At 34.2% G+C, this 18,959-nt stretch overlaps 1 protein-coding gene across 2 annotated transcripts in view; it reads left to right on the top strand.

The window, feature by feature from the left end:
- The window catches only part of TRHDE (thyrotropin releasing hormone degrading enzyme), a 395,923-nt gene that overhangs the window by 342,219 nt on the left and 34,745 nt on the right, over positions 1-18,959 (top strand). Inside the window, exons 13-15 of one of the 2 annotated variants that reach the window (XM_032170751.2) lie at positions 3,340-3,487; positions 5,567-5,664; positions 6,103-6,210. In XM_032170751.2, coding sequence (XP_032026642.1) covers positions 3,340-3,487; positions 5,567-5,664; positions 6,103-6,210 — 354 coding nt within the window. Of the gene's footprint in view, positions 1-3,339; positions 3,488-5,566; positions 5,665-6,102; positions 6,211-6,252; positions 6,679-18,959 lie in introns of those variants that run through there. The other variant, XM_058425822.1, reaches the window with a different exon arrangement.

The raw sequence follows: 18,959 nt of genomic DNA on the forward strand, positions 1-18,959 counted from the left end.
TACATATTGTGATATCGTAAGCTTAAATGCAAGTATATCAAATTATGTGGTTGCTAATTACATATGTTGGTATCACAGCAGAAGGAGGGCAATTTGAGTATAATCTGTTTCTTATTCTATTCGAGGTCTGCATTAAAGAAGGTTAACTGCTGTTAAAAAAAATTGACCCCAAAACACATTTGGATAAGCTACAATGGAAATTATTTCTGCTCACATAACAAGAGTGTGTGTGAGAATTGACACGGTCATGCAGTCATCCAGGGACCCAGGCAGGTTTTTGATATATTCAATACAAGACTGCCAAGGTCACCTGGAAGGTTCACTTAAGGAAAAAGAACATAGAATAGCTAATGGGAGATGTCTAAAGACAACTCAGGCAGAGAGGCACATTCATATTCTATTGGCTAGATCTCAGTCTCATGACCACACCTAAGTACCAGGAGAAATGGGAAGTATAGTTCATTCAAAGAAGAAGAGGAGAGCATGGATTTTGGTGAGCAGTTAGCGATTTCTGCCAAAAGGACTCAAAACAGAACTTGCTGCATTTCTCTGTTTAATGAATGCTTTTAATTATTTGCCTTGCCATTATTTGGAACTTTTATCAGGTTTGCTTTGCTTTTATTTTTTTCACACAATGCCAGACATCTTATAAAACCTAGATCCATGTCTGTCCTGGCTCCTAGACTTGTACATATTAAGCAACTAAAGAATGGAGACTATAAAATTACAAAGTATTTTTCAAATTTTTAAATAAATTGTACCCATATTATTACAATTATTTTTCAGTAGATTAAATTGTAGATATATAGGTTAGATTAAAAGATTTTCTGTGCTATAATGGGTGTTTCTTAGTTCCATCCTTTTATTTTATAGACACAGAATGTGAGGGCTGGAGAGATAAATTATTTGCCTAATTGGATGAGTGTGGTAGTAGTCGATCCAGGCTCTTTCTCAAATCTATGTTTCTTTCCATAACATTATTTGTCATCGTTTTTATTTGCAGGCAAATTCCCTACAAAGTATGAGTCATTAAATAATGTCTATCCATTTTTAGAGATGAAATAAAACACAATAAATTATAATTGACATAAAGCTATCATGTCCAAATTTATGGGAAATGAGATGCAAGCAACTTTCCAAACTTTCCAAACTTATTTGAAGTTTTGTAGTAAGTTAGCCACTTACTAAAAGTTTTTTTAAAAAATACATTACTTTTCTTATTTAACAAAATAATAATGGCTTCTAAATAAATCTTCAATTTAACATTATACAATTCATGGCATGTATAAAGAGAAGGTGAATATATAATCACCACACTAATTAATATTTAGAATTAAAAGTTCGAGAGAGACAAATTACAAAATCTGAACTACTGAAATCTGTATTTCTTTTAAGGACACAATCTAAAACATTATTTTAATAAAAAATTGTATTACTTTTTCAGGGAGCGACAAACCTGTGAAATCAAAATTTAACTTATTATTGGGATGTTGTACTAGCTAAAATACAGTTGCTTATTTAATTATTGTTGCCATAGCCTAAATTTCATGCTATTTCTACAAGAATGCATAAAATGGAATTTGCACAGGAAAAGTGGCACAAATCTAGATACACTCTAAATCATAAATTTTCAGATTTTTAAATTATGTGAAATTCGAAGTTTGCTCACTATTTTATTTATGTGAAATATGAACCTGTGGCTGATCTTGTACTATGGTTGAATCAAAATCATTAGAGTGTCACACATTCTTTTGTTTTAATTAAAAGAAAACTGCAGCACCCTCTTCAGAATTGGTTTTTATTATGGACATTATAGGCACAGGTATAAGCTAATATTCATCTGTAAGGTAATTTTTGCATATGACATTGAATTAAGACTAAATAATATGGAAACATTATTTTAACTGAAGATGAAAAAGGCTCCGTTTCCTCCCTGTCCACTTTCCACCATGCACAAATACAAAGGTCCATCTAATTTTGTTATGTTACAAAAGAACGGTGTGAAATGTAGATAAGCAGGACAACCAGGCTTTGTAGCTTTCATGGTTCCCTCTTCCCTGTGTTAACAGTCTGCATTCAGTTGATTTGTCGTAGTCTGTTTGGGCTGTTATAACAAAATACCTTACACTGGTAATTTGGGAACAATTGAAATTTTTGTTCATGGTTCTGGAGGCCGGGGAGTCCAAGATCAAGTTCTAGCAGATGAGAGCTTGCTCTGCTTCAAAGATTGTGCCTTCTTGCTGCACATGCACTGAAAAGAAGAGTCAAGAAAATGCATTGGAACCTCTTTAATAAGGGCACTAATCCCATTCATGAAAGTATAACCCTCATGACCTAATCACTTCCGAAGGCCCTACCTCTTAATAGTGTCACAATGGATATTTGGTTCCAACACATAAATTTTAGGGAAACATCAACGTTCAAACCATAGCAAATATCAATGCTGAAAAATTCCACCAAAATACATAGTGTCACTATATGCAGCAAAGACATCAAGGCTAAGACCATCTTTTAATGTATTGTGGACTGTCATTCATACTGCTTTGATTTTGCAAGAATATTATATACAGTCTTGGAAAAAAGAGATATGTAATTCTTTTTGGCTCCTTTTCTTGATATGACCTCTTAAACTATAGACAATATGTGTTACAATAATTTTTAAAAGGTACAATTTAGTATTTTCTAAGGAAACTGATATTGGTTCTCAAGATGACACATTTTATTTTGAAAGGAAAATAATAGAAAAAAAGAGTTATTCTTTTAACATTTTTGTAATTTGGACTTTATTAAAACCTAACTCAGATTTTCATCAGTGTTATGGAAAGCAACTTTGAAAAAAGGTTTGAAAAACATGCTAATATTGTAATCTAACAAACACTCAGAACTACAAATTGACACTTTAATTTGATGATCTTTTAAAAAACAATGTGTATTAAATATCATTACCCTCAGCTAAATGACAAGTAAAGACAATACATGGAGAAAGTGAAATTACATTTCAGTAATCAATTATTTTCAATTGCTTGTTAACCTCTGAAGAGTTTCTGTGAAGGAACATACCTAGGCTTGGTTTTGCTTATATTCCATAATTCCTTACTTTTAAAAAAAATGCGTTCTGATGTTTTTGTATTCATAAATTTTTAACTGTCCAACTCTGCATATATTAAGGTGGCACTGGCATCCTAAGTACGACCATATTTTAAAAGTAATTTTAGTTTTATAGCCCTGAATATACTTTCTTTATACTATGATGAATCTTGCTTTGCCGCCTGTTATTTGCGTAAGTAAAAATCTTCGTTTGTGCATCATCATGTATTTTTTTTTTTTTTTTAACTGTAGGGCTGGCTATTTGCCTCAGAATATTCCTCTGGAGATTATCAGATACCTGTCTGAGGAGAAGGATTTTCTTCCTTGGCATGCTGCCAGCCGAGCTCTTTATCCTCTAGATAAATTACTGGACCGCATGGAAAACTACAACGTTTTCAATGTAAAAAGATATAATTTTTCTTTCTAATTTTTAGAAGATACACTATTTTATTCTTTTTCTACTATTATATATGCAACTGATGCCAAGTTATTTTAGTTTGTTCTTCTAGTTTGTGTTATCCTGATTTTTGTCCTGATTGTCTATGCAACACAGATGACAATTATTTGAAGAAGAAATTTAATACAAAACTCTGACCTAAAAGTGTCAATTAAGCTTAAATGCTTCAGAATTTAAGAAGAAATATACATGGCAAATTTTTAAAGTTCAAACTTACTTTCCAAGAGTTAGAGGGCTCTGTGTTCACAGAGGACTTAACCTGGGTAAAAAGATCCCAAAGATCTTAACAGAATATAGGCATTTTCAGTAACGATTCTTAGTCATTATTTTTATCCAAAAGGGCATACTGAATTCAATTCACTGCCTTAATTAACAAGGATAAGATCAACATTGAGGCAAAAGCCCATTCATAATTGGGTCCAAGGGGATACAGGAAAGCAAACAACAGATAATCCAAGTAGACAAGAAGACATGACAAACATCCCAAAATGTTACCTGACCAAATTTTCTGAACTCAAAACCTGGTAAACCAAAGTTACACTGCTCATGCCACCTAATCTGATTTAATAATCATTTTCAATAATATTAGGATTAAGTACTGCTCATGAGCCTTTTGATTCTTAAATTTCTTATCACCGTGCCTTCCATGATCTTTGAACACTATTTGTTTTCCTTTAGTTAGTGTAAGAACCTGCCCTGTGTTTTATAAAATTATCTTATTTTTTATAACATACTGACTGTACTAATTAACATACACATTTGGGATTACTGAAAAGTGGATTCCTGTGACATGAAATCTTTTTATTGGAGCCATCTGATTTCTGATGGCCATCAGAATTCCTTCGTTTTTATTTTTACTTTAAACCTACAGAAAATAAACTGTTTAATGATTTTTTTAAAAAAATGGGAATAATTACGTTCATTGCTAGTTTTGTCTAAGCCCTTAGAACAGACATGCAAACAAATGGGTCATTACAATTATGATACGATTTTTTACCTGCTAGAGAAAGATTACACATTAATTTCTCCCTAACACAAAGACACTGCAATATTAACCTTTGTAAAAGTAAAATATATTTTTGAATATATTTGTACACTAGAATAGTGTATCATGTCAGATTCCTTGTTTTCAGTAAACAGTTAAGAATTGTTTTCATTGTAATTTCATTGTTTGTATTCCTTGGCAAAATTCAAGAAGCACATTAAAGTGAGGGAGAGCCAACCTGGGCAACATGGTGAAACTCTATCTCTACAAAAAAAAAAAAAAAAAAAAGAAATAAAAAAATTAACTGAGTGTAGTGGCTCGTGCCTGTAGTCCTAGCTACTCGTGAGGCTGAGGTGGGAGGATGGCTTGAATCTGGGAGGCGGAGGGTGCAGTAAGCCGTGATTGTTGCCACTGCACTCCAGCCTGGGCAACAGAGTGGAGACCCTGTCTAAAAAAACAAAACATAGCGAGGGAGAGCATGCCTTATCTTGATACTGATACTTAAATGTGTCATTAGCTGAATGAATTACTGACTTTGAAATACCATTATAATTACATTGAAGAGTTCTGTGTATCTCAGCTTCATCAATACTAGGCCATTGGTTGGGCCAACATAATAGTTTTGCATTAAATATGCCCTGTTGATATAAAATGCATAAATATTAGATGTCCATTTTCATATAGTATATCTATATACATTTGTACATATGTACGCATAGGTGTTATCAATGTTCTCTGTTTTCCTCATTTTGTTATAAAAGTCATCGTCTAAAATATTTACTCATGCAAATTACTTAGTGATTTAATAGGAAGAAGAGTAGACTTGTACCATTCCAATAGCATTTTATCCCTATTTTCTATATATGAAATACTAAATTGAATAAAATTATAATAGAACATTACTGTACTTATAATTTTACTGATATTTGAAACTAGGTACATTTTAAGAATATTTTGATTTTATTATAGAATTTTAATTGTCAGCATACAGAAGTTTTAAACTGACCTTATCTTTATTTATTCTATACCCCATTTAGGAATATATTTTAAAGCAAGTTGCAACAACGTATATCAAGCTTGGGTGGCCGAAAAGTAATTTTAATGGATCTCTTGTTCAAGCATCCTACCAACATGAGTACTGTTTTATTTTCTTATCCTCTTCTTTTCCCCTAGAGCTGTACAATAATGTACTGCTAGTCCCATTGTGACTTTAGCAGCATGAGACAATCTTCCTTTCATTCCTCATCTTACATTTCACTTTCCCAAGAGGACTGCTGCTGGGTAGCACAGTTTCTATTGCCTGATCATGAGAACAAAGACATTTCCTTGCTGTGTTTTAATTTAAGATCTACCTTTATTGGTGGTATTGAGATGGGAACCCATGCCTCTTACTGGAGTACTGTTAAGCTTTTAGTATGTTTAACTTCCACTCTGCCTAAGTGACTTTTACTCAGCAGCATAGGATTTCCAGATCTAAAAACCATTTTTATGTTAATAATTTACTTATCTACTATTTAGGGAATGAATTTCCCTAACTTTCTTTTTAATTTGTTTCCCTTTTGATGATATCTAGAGAACTACGTCGAGAAGTTATAATGCTGGCCTGCAGTTTTGGCAACAAGCACTGTCACCAACAGGCATCAACACTTATTTCAGATTGGATTTCCAGCAACAGGAACAGGTAAATTGACCCAAATCCTGTATTTCTGATATTATTTAACAGTGCTTTCAGATTCTCAGTGGATGCATTTCATTTACCAACTGGAGAAAAACAAGACAAGGAAAAACAAAAGCATGCAGCAACATTTTGTATCAGGTTCACAGCTTCCAAGGCGATAGTGTGAAAGTCACGATACAGGTATCTTTGAAATGTTTCATTGACTTTATGCTAACTTTATTAATTTAGGTCTTTATTTTTAAATATATATAAATTGTCACCTTATTTCAAGTTTTGAAAGCTCTGCTATCTCATAAGAACAAAATAATGGAATTCAATCCAGACTCTTTCAGGTTCTTTATAAAGGTTGTGGTATTTATTCGTAGAACAATTACCAGCATATGTCATAAACAAAGTAGCATAACAAATATTAATATTAAAAACTAAAAAAATAAAAGGTTATGAAAAAAAGATCTTTGCTTTTTCAGTGACCCTTGACAATGACCTTAAACTTGTATCTTATCTTAGAACTTTGCAATATAGTATTTTAATATATGAGGATAAAATTGTTTAATTAAATTACTTTTGAGGAAAAAATACTGTGCTAAATGTCACTTGTTAATGAAAGGAATACTAAACATAAAAACAATCAAAGATTATTGGTATTATGCCTACAATATTTTAAGCCTTCTTAAGGTATCTTTATATTTTCAAAGGTATTAATGTACCATTTCTTTTTACACTTTGGACAACTGATATCCATTCCTCTCCAGTTTTTGGCCCCCATAACTAGAGTCTTTCCTCCTAGAAAGGAAGAGAAGCTAAGACTTGATTTGTACAGATGATGCTATTTTATGTGCAACAGCGGGGTTGTTCCTGATACGCGTGTGAGGGATGATCCCATGGGCAACAAAGAAAGACACTTGTTCTATATAAACTTGGAGAACCGCAGTCAGTATAACCTACTTAGGAATGAATTGGTATTTGTCTTGTTAAGAGCTATTTAGGTTTAGATTTAATATCTAACTGACTAGATCAAAGAGTAGCTATTCTGTTCGAAAGGTCTCTGTAGGAATCTTTCACTACATTATTTAGTAACTCATCATAATACCTCACCTTCCTGTAGCATTTCCTGCTTGCCCTCTAAATTAATTGTTTCTGGTCTTATACAAGCTAAAAAGGAAAACATTTTATCAGTATCATCTGCCAATTGATCTATCATATATTTGAAGACAGTGATCCAATATTTCATCTGTCTTCTCTAGAACCAAACTGTACCCATTTTTTAAATTTTCAAGATTTTTTGCTAAGTCTTCTGAAAACTATTTCGTTAGATGTGAAAATGTTATACAAACTTTTTTTGCTATTTTTACCACCTCCTTCAATTCTACCACGTATAATCAGACCACGAAAGTAAACATTTATCCAAAATAAATACAGCCAAAGTTTTATTAAAATCCATATCATATATACATATAACAAGGATGAAATGTATTATAGAGAAATTATAGTCTTTTCTTTCTTCCCTTCTGTTTTTGTTTGTTTTTGTTTTATCTTGCTATAAACATGTGCCCTTTTTCAGAGCTGATTATTGTTTTAACACTTTAATGGGTCTACTCATATGAACATGTTTTTCTACCATGTTATTAACATTGGACTCACACCATTGCATCACCATAATTTCTCTAGAAAGCATTCAAGCCTGACATCACTGTCTAAAGTTTGGAAATATAGCTGTTGGGGAAAATGCTACTTTAAAAATAGTTCATTTATTTAAGAATACTTTTTGAATAATTCTCAGTACCATCTGGTAGCTGGAAATCAAAGAAGTGGATCTAACACTCATAGAGGAACTGTTTTTTAAACAGTTTTATTTTGAAGTCAGAACTAAATACAAGATAGAGTGTGAACACAAAGAAAGGAAACATTAGTATCTTGGAGGGATCTCATTCTGATTCATGAAGGATAAGTAAGATTTAAGTGGATAGGGCAGAACTGAAGGCAGGGGTAGGTATCTATGAATATGTAAAGTGGGTAGTTGGAAATTCCAGACAGAAGAAAGCCACATGCGTTGCTGTTTAATTTAATAATTGTGGTCATGTTTGACTTGTAAACTTGAACAATTAATCAGCTCATTTTGGTTTTGGTAACTCTGCCACTTATCTGTGGTAAAATAATAAAATTTGGGCCAAACAACTTAAGATTCTTTTGTCATTTCCTTCATTTATTTTATTTTATATTCTCTGCTTTACTTTCTTTTGTAACTGGGAAAGTAAACATGTGAAGTGAAATTAACTAGGTGTTTACTAAGATTTGCTTAACCCACTACATGACATGCCCAGCAAACACAAGTCACCTCCTGCAGTGAGGACACATAATATCTACTATGCTGCTAGGTGTATGTGAAGATCAGAGGTATAATCTGTATTTTTTTCATGACAGCTTGGTAATTAAACAATAATGCAATCCGGTAGTTGGTGCTGAGTTTAAGTTTCTCAAATTGAGTCAAAAAGGAAAGAACAACATTTTTTTTTTTAAATGGCCCTATAGCAATAGACCAGTAATCCTTGTTTGTTTGCTTTTTGTTTGTTTAACTGAAGCCTTAAATAGAGTGATTTACAAAAGTCATCCAAGAAAAGAAGACTAGAGGTAATGTAGTAGTATATTTATGAAATGTCTTGGGAAATAAATATTTATTCTGTCTACAAAACAGTGAGTCATAGAAGTAGCAGGGATTGCAAATTTAGGGGTGTTGTACTATTATGCAGCATAATCTTGATACATTGGGGATATGGGTAAAATCAGTGACATCAGAATAACAAAACTGGAATGAATGTGAAAGGTGCTTCAGGGAGGGATAATGGGACCAAAAAGTACAATGAATAGCTAGAGATGGTAGCAGCAGAAAGAAAAATTCAAGAGTTACAGTGGATTATAAATTGAATGAGTTGACATTCTAATACCTGTTAAAATATTCAAATGCTACGATGTGTTGAATTGTAATGGTGATGTCATGCATAAAAATGGATTGAGCTACATTCGGGTCTTGTTAGGCTGCAATTTGGAGACTAAGTTCAACAAAAAAGCACATTTCAGAAAGGAGACAAATTGCCAAGCATTTGGTGGAGATACAATACAAATGATAAAAAGATCTTGAAAACATGAGCTATGAGAGGAGCTTGTGAAACATGAAAATCTCAAAAAATAAAAAAAAAAAGACACAGAAAAGATGATGGCCTTTTTCTATGTATAAAAGCATTATAAAGGGAATAGAAATTGGTTTCTTTCACTGGTTGGTGCAAATAAGCAAGAAATAATAGGCCTAAGTCTCACTGAGTAAAAAAAAAAATAGTACATAGTATTACTGCAGATGAACTGTTATTTAAAATCTCTTTGTTAAAACACAATGTTGTACAGTTAACTGTACAGAGATCAAATATGGTATTATAGGGTTTTCTCTAAGTAATAAATTTGACCAGAAGTTAAATACATATCATAATAATGTATTTAAATACTGTTAAAGGGCACAATTTAAAGCTGTAAGCCAATACAAAGTAAAGTTTTAAAGCATTTAATCGAAAGCATTACTAAATAGATAATAATGTCTATTCCCTAACATATTGAAGACTGGTATCTTCACTATACTTAAAAAAAATACCCTGAAACAACAGAGCACCTTGTTATATAGTAAATGTTTATTGAATTGAAATGAATTGAGTGTTCATTTTGAAACCAAAAAAAAAAGACAATTCTATAATAAAAATTCTAAGCAGAGGCACATCTCTACTTTGCAACATACATAGTACATGAGCTTCACTACTTATTCAATTAATTATAACATTACTAATATTGTCTTTAATGATGATCATAAAGCTATATTTTCTTTATTGTACTGAGCATTCACTACATTATGGGTGTTGGCTAAATGCTTTATCTCACTATTTTTATTTTTTATTTTACCAAAACCAAATTCTAAATTTACAAAGTTTATGCAACTTGTCAAGATTATATGATAATAGGTGGTAGAGCTGGACTTCTTTACCCAGCTTGCCTGCCCCCTAACACTGTTGCATGTGGTTCTGTGTTATATCACACTACTATATATCAGTAAAATACATTTGTTCAAAAATGGTAAAATAAATAAATAAAAATTGTCCTACAGACCTCAAGTACTCACTTCAGTGAGTAAGCAACAGTTTTATGCACATGGGTTGCATGGTGCTATATGGCAGAAGCCAGTGGTTTTTGAACCTGAACATGCACCTGAAACATCAGTTGGGAGTAAAACAGTTCGTTGGGCTCCACCCTCTGAGTTTCTGATTTAGTAGGTAGAATGAGGCCCAAGGTTTTGTATTTATAACAAGTTCCCAGGTAATGTTGATGCTGTTGGTATAGGTACCACACTTTGGGAATCGCTGGTGTAGGGAAGGTTACTGTTTTCAGAGTTAAGACACTGGTGATCAAATTGAAGTTGTTTCCCTAAATAACCTTGGAAAAGTCTTTTATTTTCCTCATCTGCAAAATGGCAATCATATTACTAACCACACATGTCATGGGAGTTATGTTAAAGAATGCCTATATAATACTTAAACTTTGTAGAAAATTATAAAACACTAGTCTTCTTCAGAGTTAACCCTCTACTTGTTTTCACTATCTTTGGGTAGTGGGTGGTGTGAATTTTAAGTGGGGACAGTAGAGATAGTAACACTTATTGAATGCCTTCAATGCTCAATCTACCCTCTATAAGTTTTGAGTCTTTTTTTAAATTTTTATTTTATTTATTTATTTATTTTTTAAATTTTATTATTATTATACTTTGTTTTAGGGTACATGTGCACAATGTGCAGGTTTGTTAGATATGTATACATGTGCCATGTTGGTGTGCTGCACCCATTAACTCATCATTTAGCATTAGGTATATCTCCTCATGCTATCCCTCCCCCTTCCCCCCACCCCACAACAGTCCCCGGAGTGTGATGCTCCCCTTCCTGTGTCCATGTGTTCTCATTGTTCAATTCCCACCTATGAGTGAGAACATGCAGTGTTTGGTTTTTTGTCCTTGAGATAGTTTACTGAGAATGATGATTTCCAGTTTCATGCATGTCCCTACAAAGGACATGAACTCATCATTTTTTATGGCTGCATAGTATTCCATGGTGTATATGTGCCACATTTTCTTAATCCAGTCTATCGTTGTTGGACATTTGGGTTGGTTCCAAGTCTTTGCTATTGTGAATAGTGCCACAATAAACATACGTGTGCATGTGTCTTTATAGCAGCATGATTTATAGTCCTTTGGGTATATACCCAGTAATGGGATGGCTGGGTCAAATGGTATTTCTAGTTCTAGATCCCTGAGGAATCGCCACACTGACTTCCACAATGGTTGAACTAGTTTACAGTCCCACCAACAGTGTAAAAGTGTTCCTGTTTCTCCACATCCTCTCCAGCACCTGTTGTTTCCTGACTTTTTAATGATGGCCATTCTAACTGGTGTGAGATGGTACCTCATTGTGGTTTTTATTTGCATTTCTCTGATGGCCAGTGGTGATGAGCATTTTTTCATGTGTTTCTTGGCTACATAAATGTCTTCTTTTGAGAAGTGTCTGTTCATGTCCTTTGCCCACTTTTTGATGGGGTTGTTTTTTTCTTGTAAATTTGTTTGAGTTCATTGTAGATTCTGGATATTAGCCCTTTGTCAGATGAGTAGGTTGTGAAAATTTTCTCCCATTTTGTAGGTTGCCTGTTCACTCTGATGGTAGTTTCTTTTGCTGTGCAGAAGCTCTTTAGTTTAATGAGATCCCATTTGTCAATTTTGGCTTTTGTTGCCATTGCTTTTGGTGTTTTAGACATGAAGTCCTTGCCCATGCCTATGTCCCGAATGGTAATGCCTAGGTTTTCTTCTAGGGTTTTTATGATTTTAGGTCTAACATGTAAGTCTTTAATCCATCTTGAATTAATTTTTGTATAAGGTGTAAGGAAGGGATCCAGTTTCGGCTTTCTAAATATGGCTAGCCAGTTTTCCCAGCACCATTTATTAAATAGGGAATCCTTTCCCCATTGCTTGTTTTTGTCAGGTTTGTCAAAGATCAGATAGTTGTCTTACAAAGATGTGACCTGTGACATAAAATATAAAACAAAATGCTACTTTAGAGATTCTCAATTAAGAGCAGGAGGACATTTGCCCCTTTTCCCCTATTTTGAAGAATAGTGTCTGTCTTGGCCTCCTGGCAAATGTAACTGTTTCATCTTCGCTCTTCTTAATCAGTTGCTATTCATGGCAAATGTCCCTTTGTCCGCCAGAGCTCACTTTATCTCATAGTGTAGAGTGCTCGAGATAACTGTGTTCCTTTATGTCTGATCCTTCTCATCAATGTTTGCTTTTCTTATGTGAGAACATAAAGGTGCAGGGATAAAAGGCTCTTTTCACTATGGTCTGTGTATATCTCGTCCAGAAACCTTATGTTTTCTTTCCCCAAAACATAGATCCTAACTTATTGTTTATGTTTCCAAGTTGGTGTGGTCCTATTTCCTCAGTTCTTTATACCAGTATTTTTCTTTTTCTTATTATAAATTGTTCCACTCTAAATTTTCATAGGCTAAAGTCAGACCTGCCACTCTAGTGCTGTAACCAGCATAGACATTTTGTAGACCAGTGAATACAGCAAGGTGTTTGTATGGAATAGCAAAAAGAACAGGGCTGCCCACCCTTCCAGTGAGCTGGGCTTAGGAATTAGCTTGTCCTTTGTCATTAAATGGTTGTGGCTTTAGACAAGTCAGTTAACTTCTCAAAATCTCAACTGTATTTCTGAAATAAAGAGATTGCCCCAAAATTTCCAGTGCTTATATCAGCTCTAAAAGTTCAAAATTTCACACTCACTCAATATAAAACTTGAGGGTACTTTTTTTGTTGCATCATATGCTTAGAAAAATAACTTTAAGGATAATCATTTTCCTTCCCTCACCTTTCTGCCATGGGAATTTTATGGATCAGTAGTTATAGCTATTCAGTTCATTGTGAATTGTTGCCTGCAGAGTCCTAGCACAGAAACTTACTTAGAGATTGGTCATAAGAGTCTTTAAAGAAGAAAATGGTATGGGCACTTCTGGCATTCACAGTTATCATCAAAATCATCATTACTATTGACACCTCATTTTCAATTTATTCCTTCATAGTTCTTTAAGGTTGAAAAATAAAATATTTAATATGCTGCATCACTCATTGTGGACAGTTGCAATATTGTAGGGCCAGATTCACCAGTCTACATATGGGTAATGGCATGTCTGGTTAATAGTCAACTTGACTTTCTCTTTTTAAAAACAAGGTCTCGCTTGCTCTATTATCCAAGTGCAATGGCACTGTCATAACTTCCTTCACCCTCAAACTCCTAGGCTCAAGCAACACTCCCACCTCAGCGTCCCAATATATCTAGGCCTACAGCCCCACACCACCACACCTGGCTAATTTTTTTTTTTTGAGACAGGGTCTCACTACGTTGCCCAGCCTGGCTGGTCCTAAACTCCTGGTCTCAAGCAATCCTCCTGCCTTAGTCTGTCAAAGTGCTGGGATCGACTGGACTTTTAACTTTTCTAAAATAAGATGTTATTGCATATTTCTTCCATAGTTATAAGTTTACTTGTTTTAACCAGTATTAATTCAAACTCTTACAGTACTTGATTCAGATGTAAAACATACTGAGCCTCTGCCATGTTCCAGCCATCATGCTAAAAGTCACCAGGGATCCAATGATAAACAAAAGTACATGGCTCCTGCTTTACAATCTAATGGGGTAGACCAACACTAATCAGATGTCAGATGTAATACAAATAATGTAGTATTTTAACTGTGATGAGCAGCCAGATGGAAGGTTTATAGAAGGACAATTTGACCTGTCAGTAAAGTTGACTTCCCTGTAAAATGGCAACTGAACTGGGGTCTATGGGAGAGATGCACATTCTTTAGACTAAGAAGGAAAGGAGGTGTTAAGTGGAAACAACAGTATGTAAAAATGAGCTTCCTTCACAACATCCTTTCTCAAGATTAGATTCTTGATACTTTCAGAAAGTTTAGCTGATTGGGCAGAATCCATACTGAAACAAGAACGTCCTCTAAAAATTTTGCAAGCTAATATTTAATTTAATCACTTTGTTTTGTTTTTATTTGCTGAGAGGAGCAAAAACCCCAATAAGTTGATTATGCTCCTTCATCAAAGCTTTAGAGGATCTCTATTCTAACATTAGAATATGTTACCAAACAAGTGTTTTGGAAAAGCTATATAGAAGAAAAATAATATATGAAATGTAGTAAGTGTACTTGCTATCTGAATTTATCCTATTGTGAATTCTTTTGTCAAAATGAAAATCCTTTTCATAGACAGGAATTGCTACCTGGCTTATTATTTGTATGATTACAGGTCTTCATATATTACAATTACTTAAATAGTGGCTATACCTGAATACAGACAAGAACTTTTTATCCTTCTTTTCCCTAAGCTTTTCTGAAATCACACTGAAAATGCCACTATTCCTTGCTATTTAGAGAATTTAATATATGCCAACTCAGTTCAGTCCATCATGAGATAAATGTTTGACTTAATGACCTACTTGAGGGACTAACTAATCTGGTTGTATTTTTAATTTAGTTTTTATATAGCAGGGACTTTAATTGCTTCTACAGCTAATATAACTCCAGTGAGTGCATATTTCTATTCATTTTCTTATAGTCACATTTAGTTTCTAATCTAAATGCATTAACGACTTTATATTCTAATTTAAAATGCAGAAATAATCATACACTTGTATTCCTTTTCCGAACACTTTGGTCTTTTTCCTGACATGTTACTTTTTAAAAAAATTATATTACTAGCCATGCATAGAGGCACATAGTCAATAGTTATTTTTTTTCAAAGTATCTTAATTTTTACATAAGTATGCTTTTTTGAAGGTGATGTGATTTAATTTATTTTTTTTCTTTGCAGTATAATTGGATCTCCCCCATTACTGCCAGTGGTAATTTTCTTATTGTGCTAGTATTGTTTGCCTAAAATTATACTGATTTCAGACACTTCTGTGTCTTCTATCAAAAGATATATGCCTATTGATTAGTTGTAGAATAGCTCTGTTTGAATAGCCCAACTGTTTATTACAGTACAAGTGCTCAGTGAATATAGATTTACATGGGCAACTAAGAACAATGTTTATTAAACTTATAATAGTAAGCATTATTATTTGCTAAACTGGGATTTTGTTGGCTGAGTAGCCGAAAAAATATTTGCAGATTCCAAAATATTTGTACTAAGACACAGTGAGTATATTATACTGACAGATTGAGTATAAAATTCATTGCAATCATTGCCAACCACTACAAAGAAGAAATTTCCTTTACATTTTCCTAATGTAATATAAGCATTCATATTACCACTAAGGGGAGTCCTTCAACAACACTAATATTTCCTTTTTGTTTACTTTTTCCCCTTGTGATTAAGGCTTAAGACTGATTCTATACATATAATTCACTCTATTTCAAAATAAAAATGAAAATAATTTATGTTAGTCTTCTAATGATACTGTGATAACATTAACATTGTGATAATTATGGTAAAATATGGAAGCATCAATATTGTTTCATTTTATGTATATATAATGAATATATATACATATATATAAAGTATTTGAAAAGTAGGAAAATTAGAACTTTCATGGTTCAGAAATTCTTGGCAGTAACAGCAAAATTAAAAGCACACCCACATACGTCCGTGGGTTGAATAGTGGCCTCTGAAAGATGCCTTCAAATCCTAATCCCCACGTGTAAATGTAATTTTATTTAGAAGTAGGATTGTTGCAGATGTAAAAAGTTATGGATCTCGTATGAGATCATTCTAGATTTAGAGAAATCTCTAAATCTGGTGATGAGTGTCCTTATAGGGGAAAAGTAGTCAGAGAGAGACATGGGGAGTAAGTCATGTAAGGACAGAGGAGCACCAAGCATTGCTGGAGCCACCAGAAGCTGGAGAGAGGCATGAGTATATTTTGCCTTAGAGTCTTCAGGATAAACCCACCATGGGTTTGAACTTCTGCTCTCAGACCAGCGAGAGAATAAATTTCTGTGATTCCAAGCCACCAAGTTTATGGTAATTTATTTGGCAGCTCTAGAAAACTAATGCACACACCTTCAGTCTCTGCCTTATATTCAAGCCTTGGTGTATAATCAGTAGTTTTGATTTTTTTCCTTTGTTTGATGGAATATCAGGGAGGTATTGCAAATTAAATTTTTCACTTTAACAAACTTCATCCTTATTTTTACTTAAGATTTTCATTAAGAAAAGGAGGAATAAAAATACTGAGGATGCAGTTTCTTCTTGTTGCTCACAAAATTAAGATAAAATTATAATCATCAGCCATTATAATATTATTTTTAACTGTACAGGGAAAAAATCATGGGAGTGATCCATTCAATGAAATAGAATAATATATGGAAATTTCCCTAAAATTCATAGCAAAAAAAAAAAAACCCACCCATACTCATTTTTCAGGATCTCTTTACTTCTTTTTTTTTTTTTTTCCCATAATTTTTTTTTTATTATACTTTAGGGTTTTAGGGTACATGTGCACAATGTGCAGGTTTGTTACATATGTATCCATGTGCCATGTTGATTTCCTGCACCCATTAACTCATCATTTAGCATTAGGTGTATCTCCTAATGCTGTCCCTCCCCCCTCCCCCAACCCCACAACAGTCCCCGGAGTGTGATGTTCCCCTTCCTGTGTCCATGAGTCCTCATTGTTCAATTCCCACCTATGAGTGAGAACATGCGGTGTTTGGTTTTTTGTCCTTGCGATAGTTTACTGAGAATGATGTTTTCCAGTTTCATCCATGTCCCTACAAAGGACATGAACTCATCATTTTTTATGGCTGCATAGTATTCCATGGTGTATATGTGCCACATTTTCTTAATCCAGTCTATCGTTGTTGGACATTTGGGTTGGTTCCAACTCTTTGCTATTGTGAATAGTGCTGCAATAAACATACGTGTGCATGTGTCTTTATAGCAGCATGATTTATAGTCCTTTGGGTATATACCCAGTAATGGGATGGCTGGGTCAAATGGTATTTCTAGTTCGAGATCCCTGAGGAATCGCCACACTGACTTCCACAATGGTTGAACTAGTTTACAGTCCCACCAACAGTGTAAAAGTGTTCCTATTTCTCCACATCCTCTCCAGCACCTGTTGTTTCCTGATTTTTTAATGATGGCCATTCTAACTGGTGTGAGATGGTATCTCACTGTGGTTTTGATTTGCATTTCTCTGATGGCCAGTGATGATGAGCATTTCTTCATGTGTTTTTTGGCTGCATAAATGTCTTCTTTTGAGAAGTGTCTGTTCATGTCCTCTGCCCACTTTTTGATGGGGTTGTTTGTTTTTTTCTTGTAAATTTGTTTGAGTTCATTGTAGATTCTGGATATTAGCCCTTTGTCAGATGAGTAGGTTGCAAAAATTTTCTCCCATTCTGTAGGTTGCCTGTTCACTCTGATGATAGTTTCTTTTGCTGTGCAGAAGCTCTTTAGTTTAATGAGATCCCATTTGTCGATTTTGGCTTTTGTTGCCATTGCTTTTGGTGTTTTAGACATGAAGTCCTTGCCCACGCCTATGTCCTGAATGGTATTGCCTAGGTTTTCTTGTAGGATTTTAATGGTTTTAGGTCTAACATATAAGTCTTTAATCCAACTTGAATTAATTTTTGTATAAGGTGTAAGGAAGGGATCCAGTTGCAGCTTTCTACATATGGCTAGCCAGTTTTCCCAGCACCATTTATTAAATAGGGAATCCTTTCCCCATTTCTTGTTTTTGTCAGGTTTGTCAAGGATCAGATAGTTGTAGATATGCGGCATCATTTCTGAGGGCTCTGTTCTGTTCCATTGATCTATGTCTCTGTTGTGGTACCAGTACCACGCTGTTTTGGTTACTGTAGCCTTGTAGTATAGTTTAAAGTCAGGTAGCGTGATGCCTCCAGCTTTGTTCTTTTGGCTTAGGATTGACTTGGCGATGCGGGCTCTTTTTTGGTTCCATATGAACTTTAAAGTAGTTTTTTCCAATTCTGTGAAGAAAGTCATTGGTAGCTTGATGGGGATGGCATTGAATCTATAAATTACCTTGGGCAGTATGGCCATTTTCACGATATTGATTCTTCCAACCCATGAGCATGGAATGTTCTTCCATTTGTTTGTATCCTCTTTGATTTCATTGAGCAGTGGTTTGTAGTTCTCCTTGAAGAGGTCCTTCACATCCCTTGTAAGTTGGATTCCTAGGTATTTTATTCTCTTTGAGGCAATTGTGAATGGGAGTTCACTCATGATTTGGCTCTCTGTTTGTCTGTTATTGGTGTACAAGAATGCTTGTGATTTTTGTACATTAATTTTGTATCCTGAGACTTTGCTGAAGTTGCTAATCAGCTTAAGGAGATTTTGGGCTGAGACAATGGGGTTTTCTAGATATACAATCATGTCATCTGCAAACAGGGACAATTTGACTTCCTCTTTTCCTAGTTGAATACCCTTTATTTCCTTCTCCTGCCTGATTTCTCTGGCCAGAACTTCCAGCACTATGTTGAATAGGAGCGGTGGGAGAGGGCATCCCTGTCTTGTGCCAGTTTTCAGAGGGAATGCTTCCAGTTTTTGCCCATTCAGTATGATATTGGCTGTGGGTTTGTCATAGATAGCTCTTATTATTTTGAGATACGTCCCATCAATACCTAATTTATTGAGAGTTTTTAG

Source organism: Hylobates moloch, unplaced genomic scaffold (genome assembly GCF_009828535.3).
Source record: "Hylobates moloch isolate HMO894 unplaced genomic scaffold, HMol_V3 SCAFFOLD_12, whole genome shotgun sequence".
NCBI classification, from domain to species: Eukaryota; Metazoa; Chordata; class Mammalia; order Primates; family Hylobatidae; genus Hylobates; species Hylobates moloch.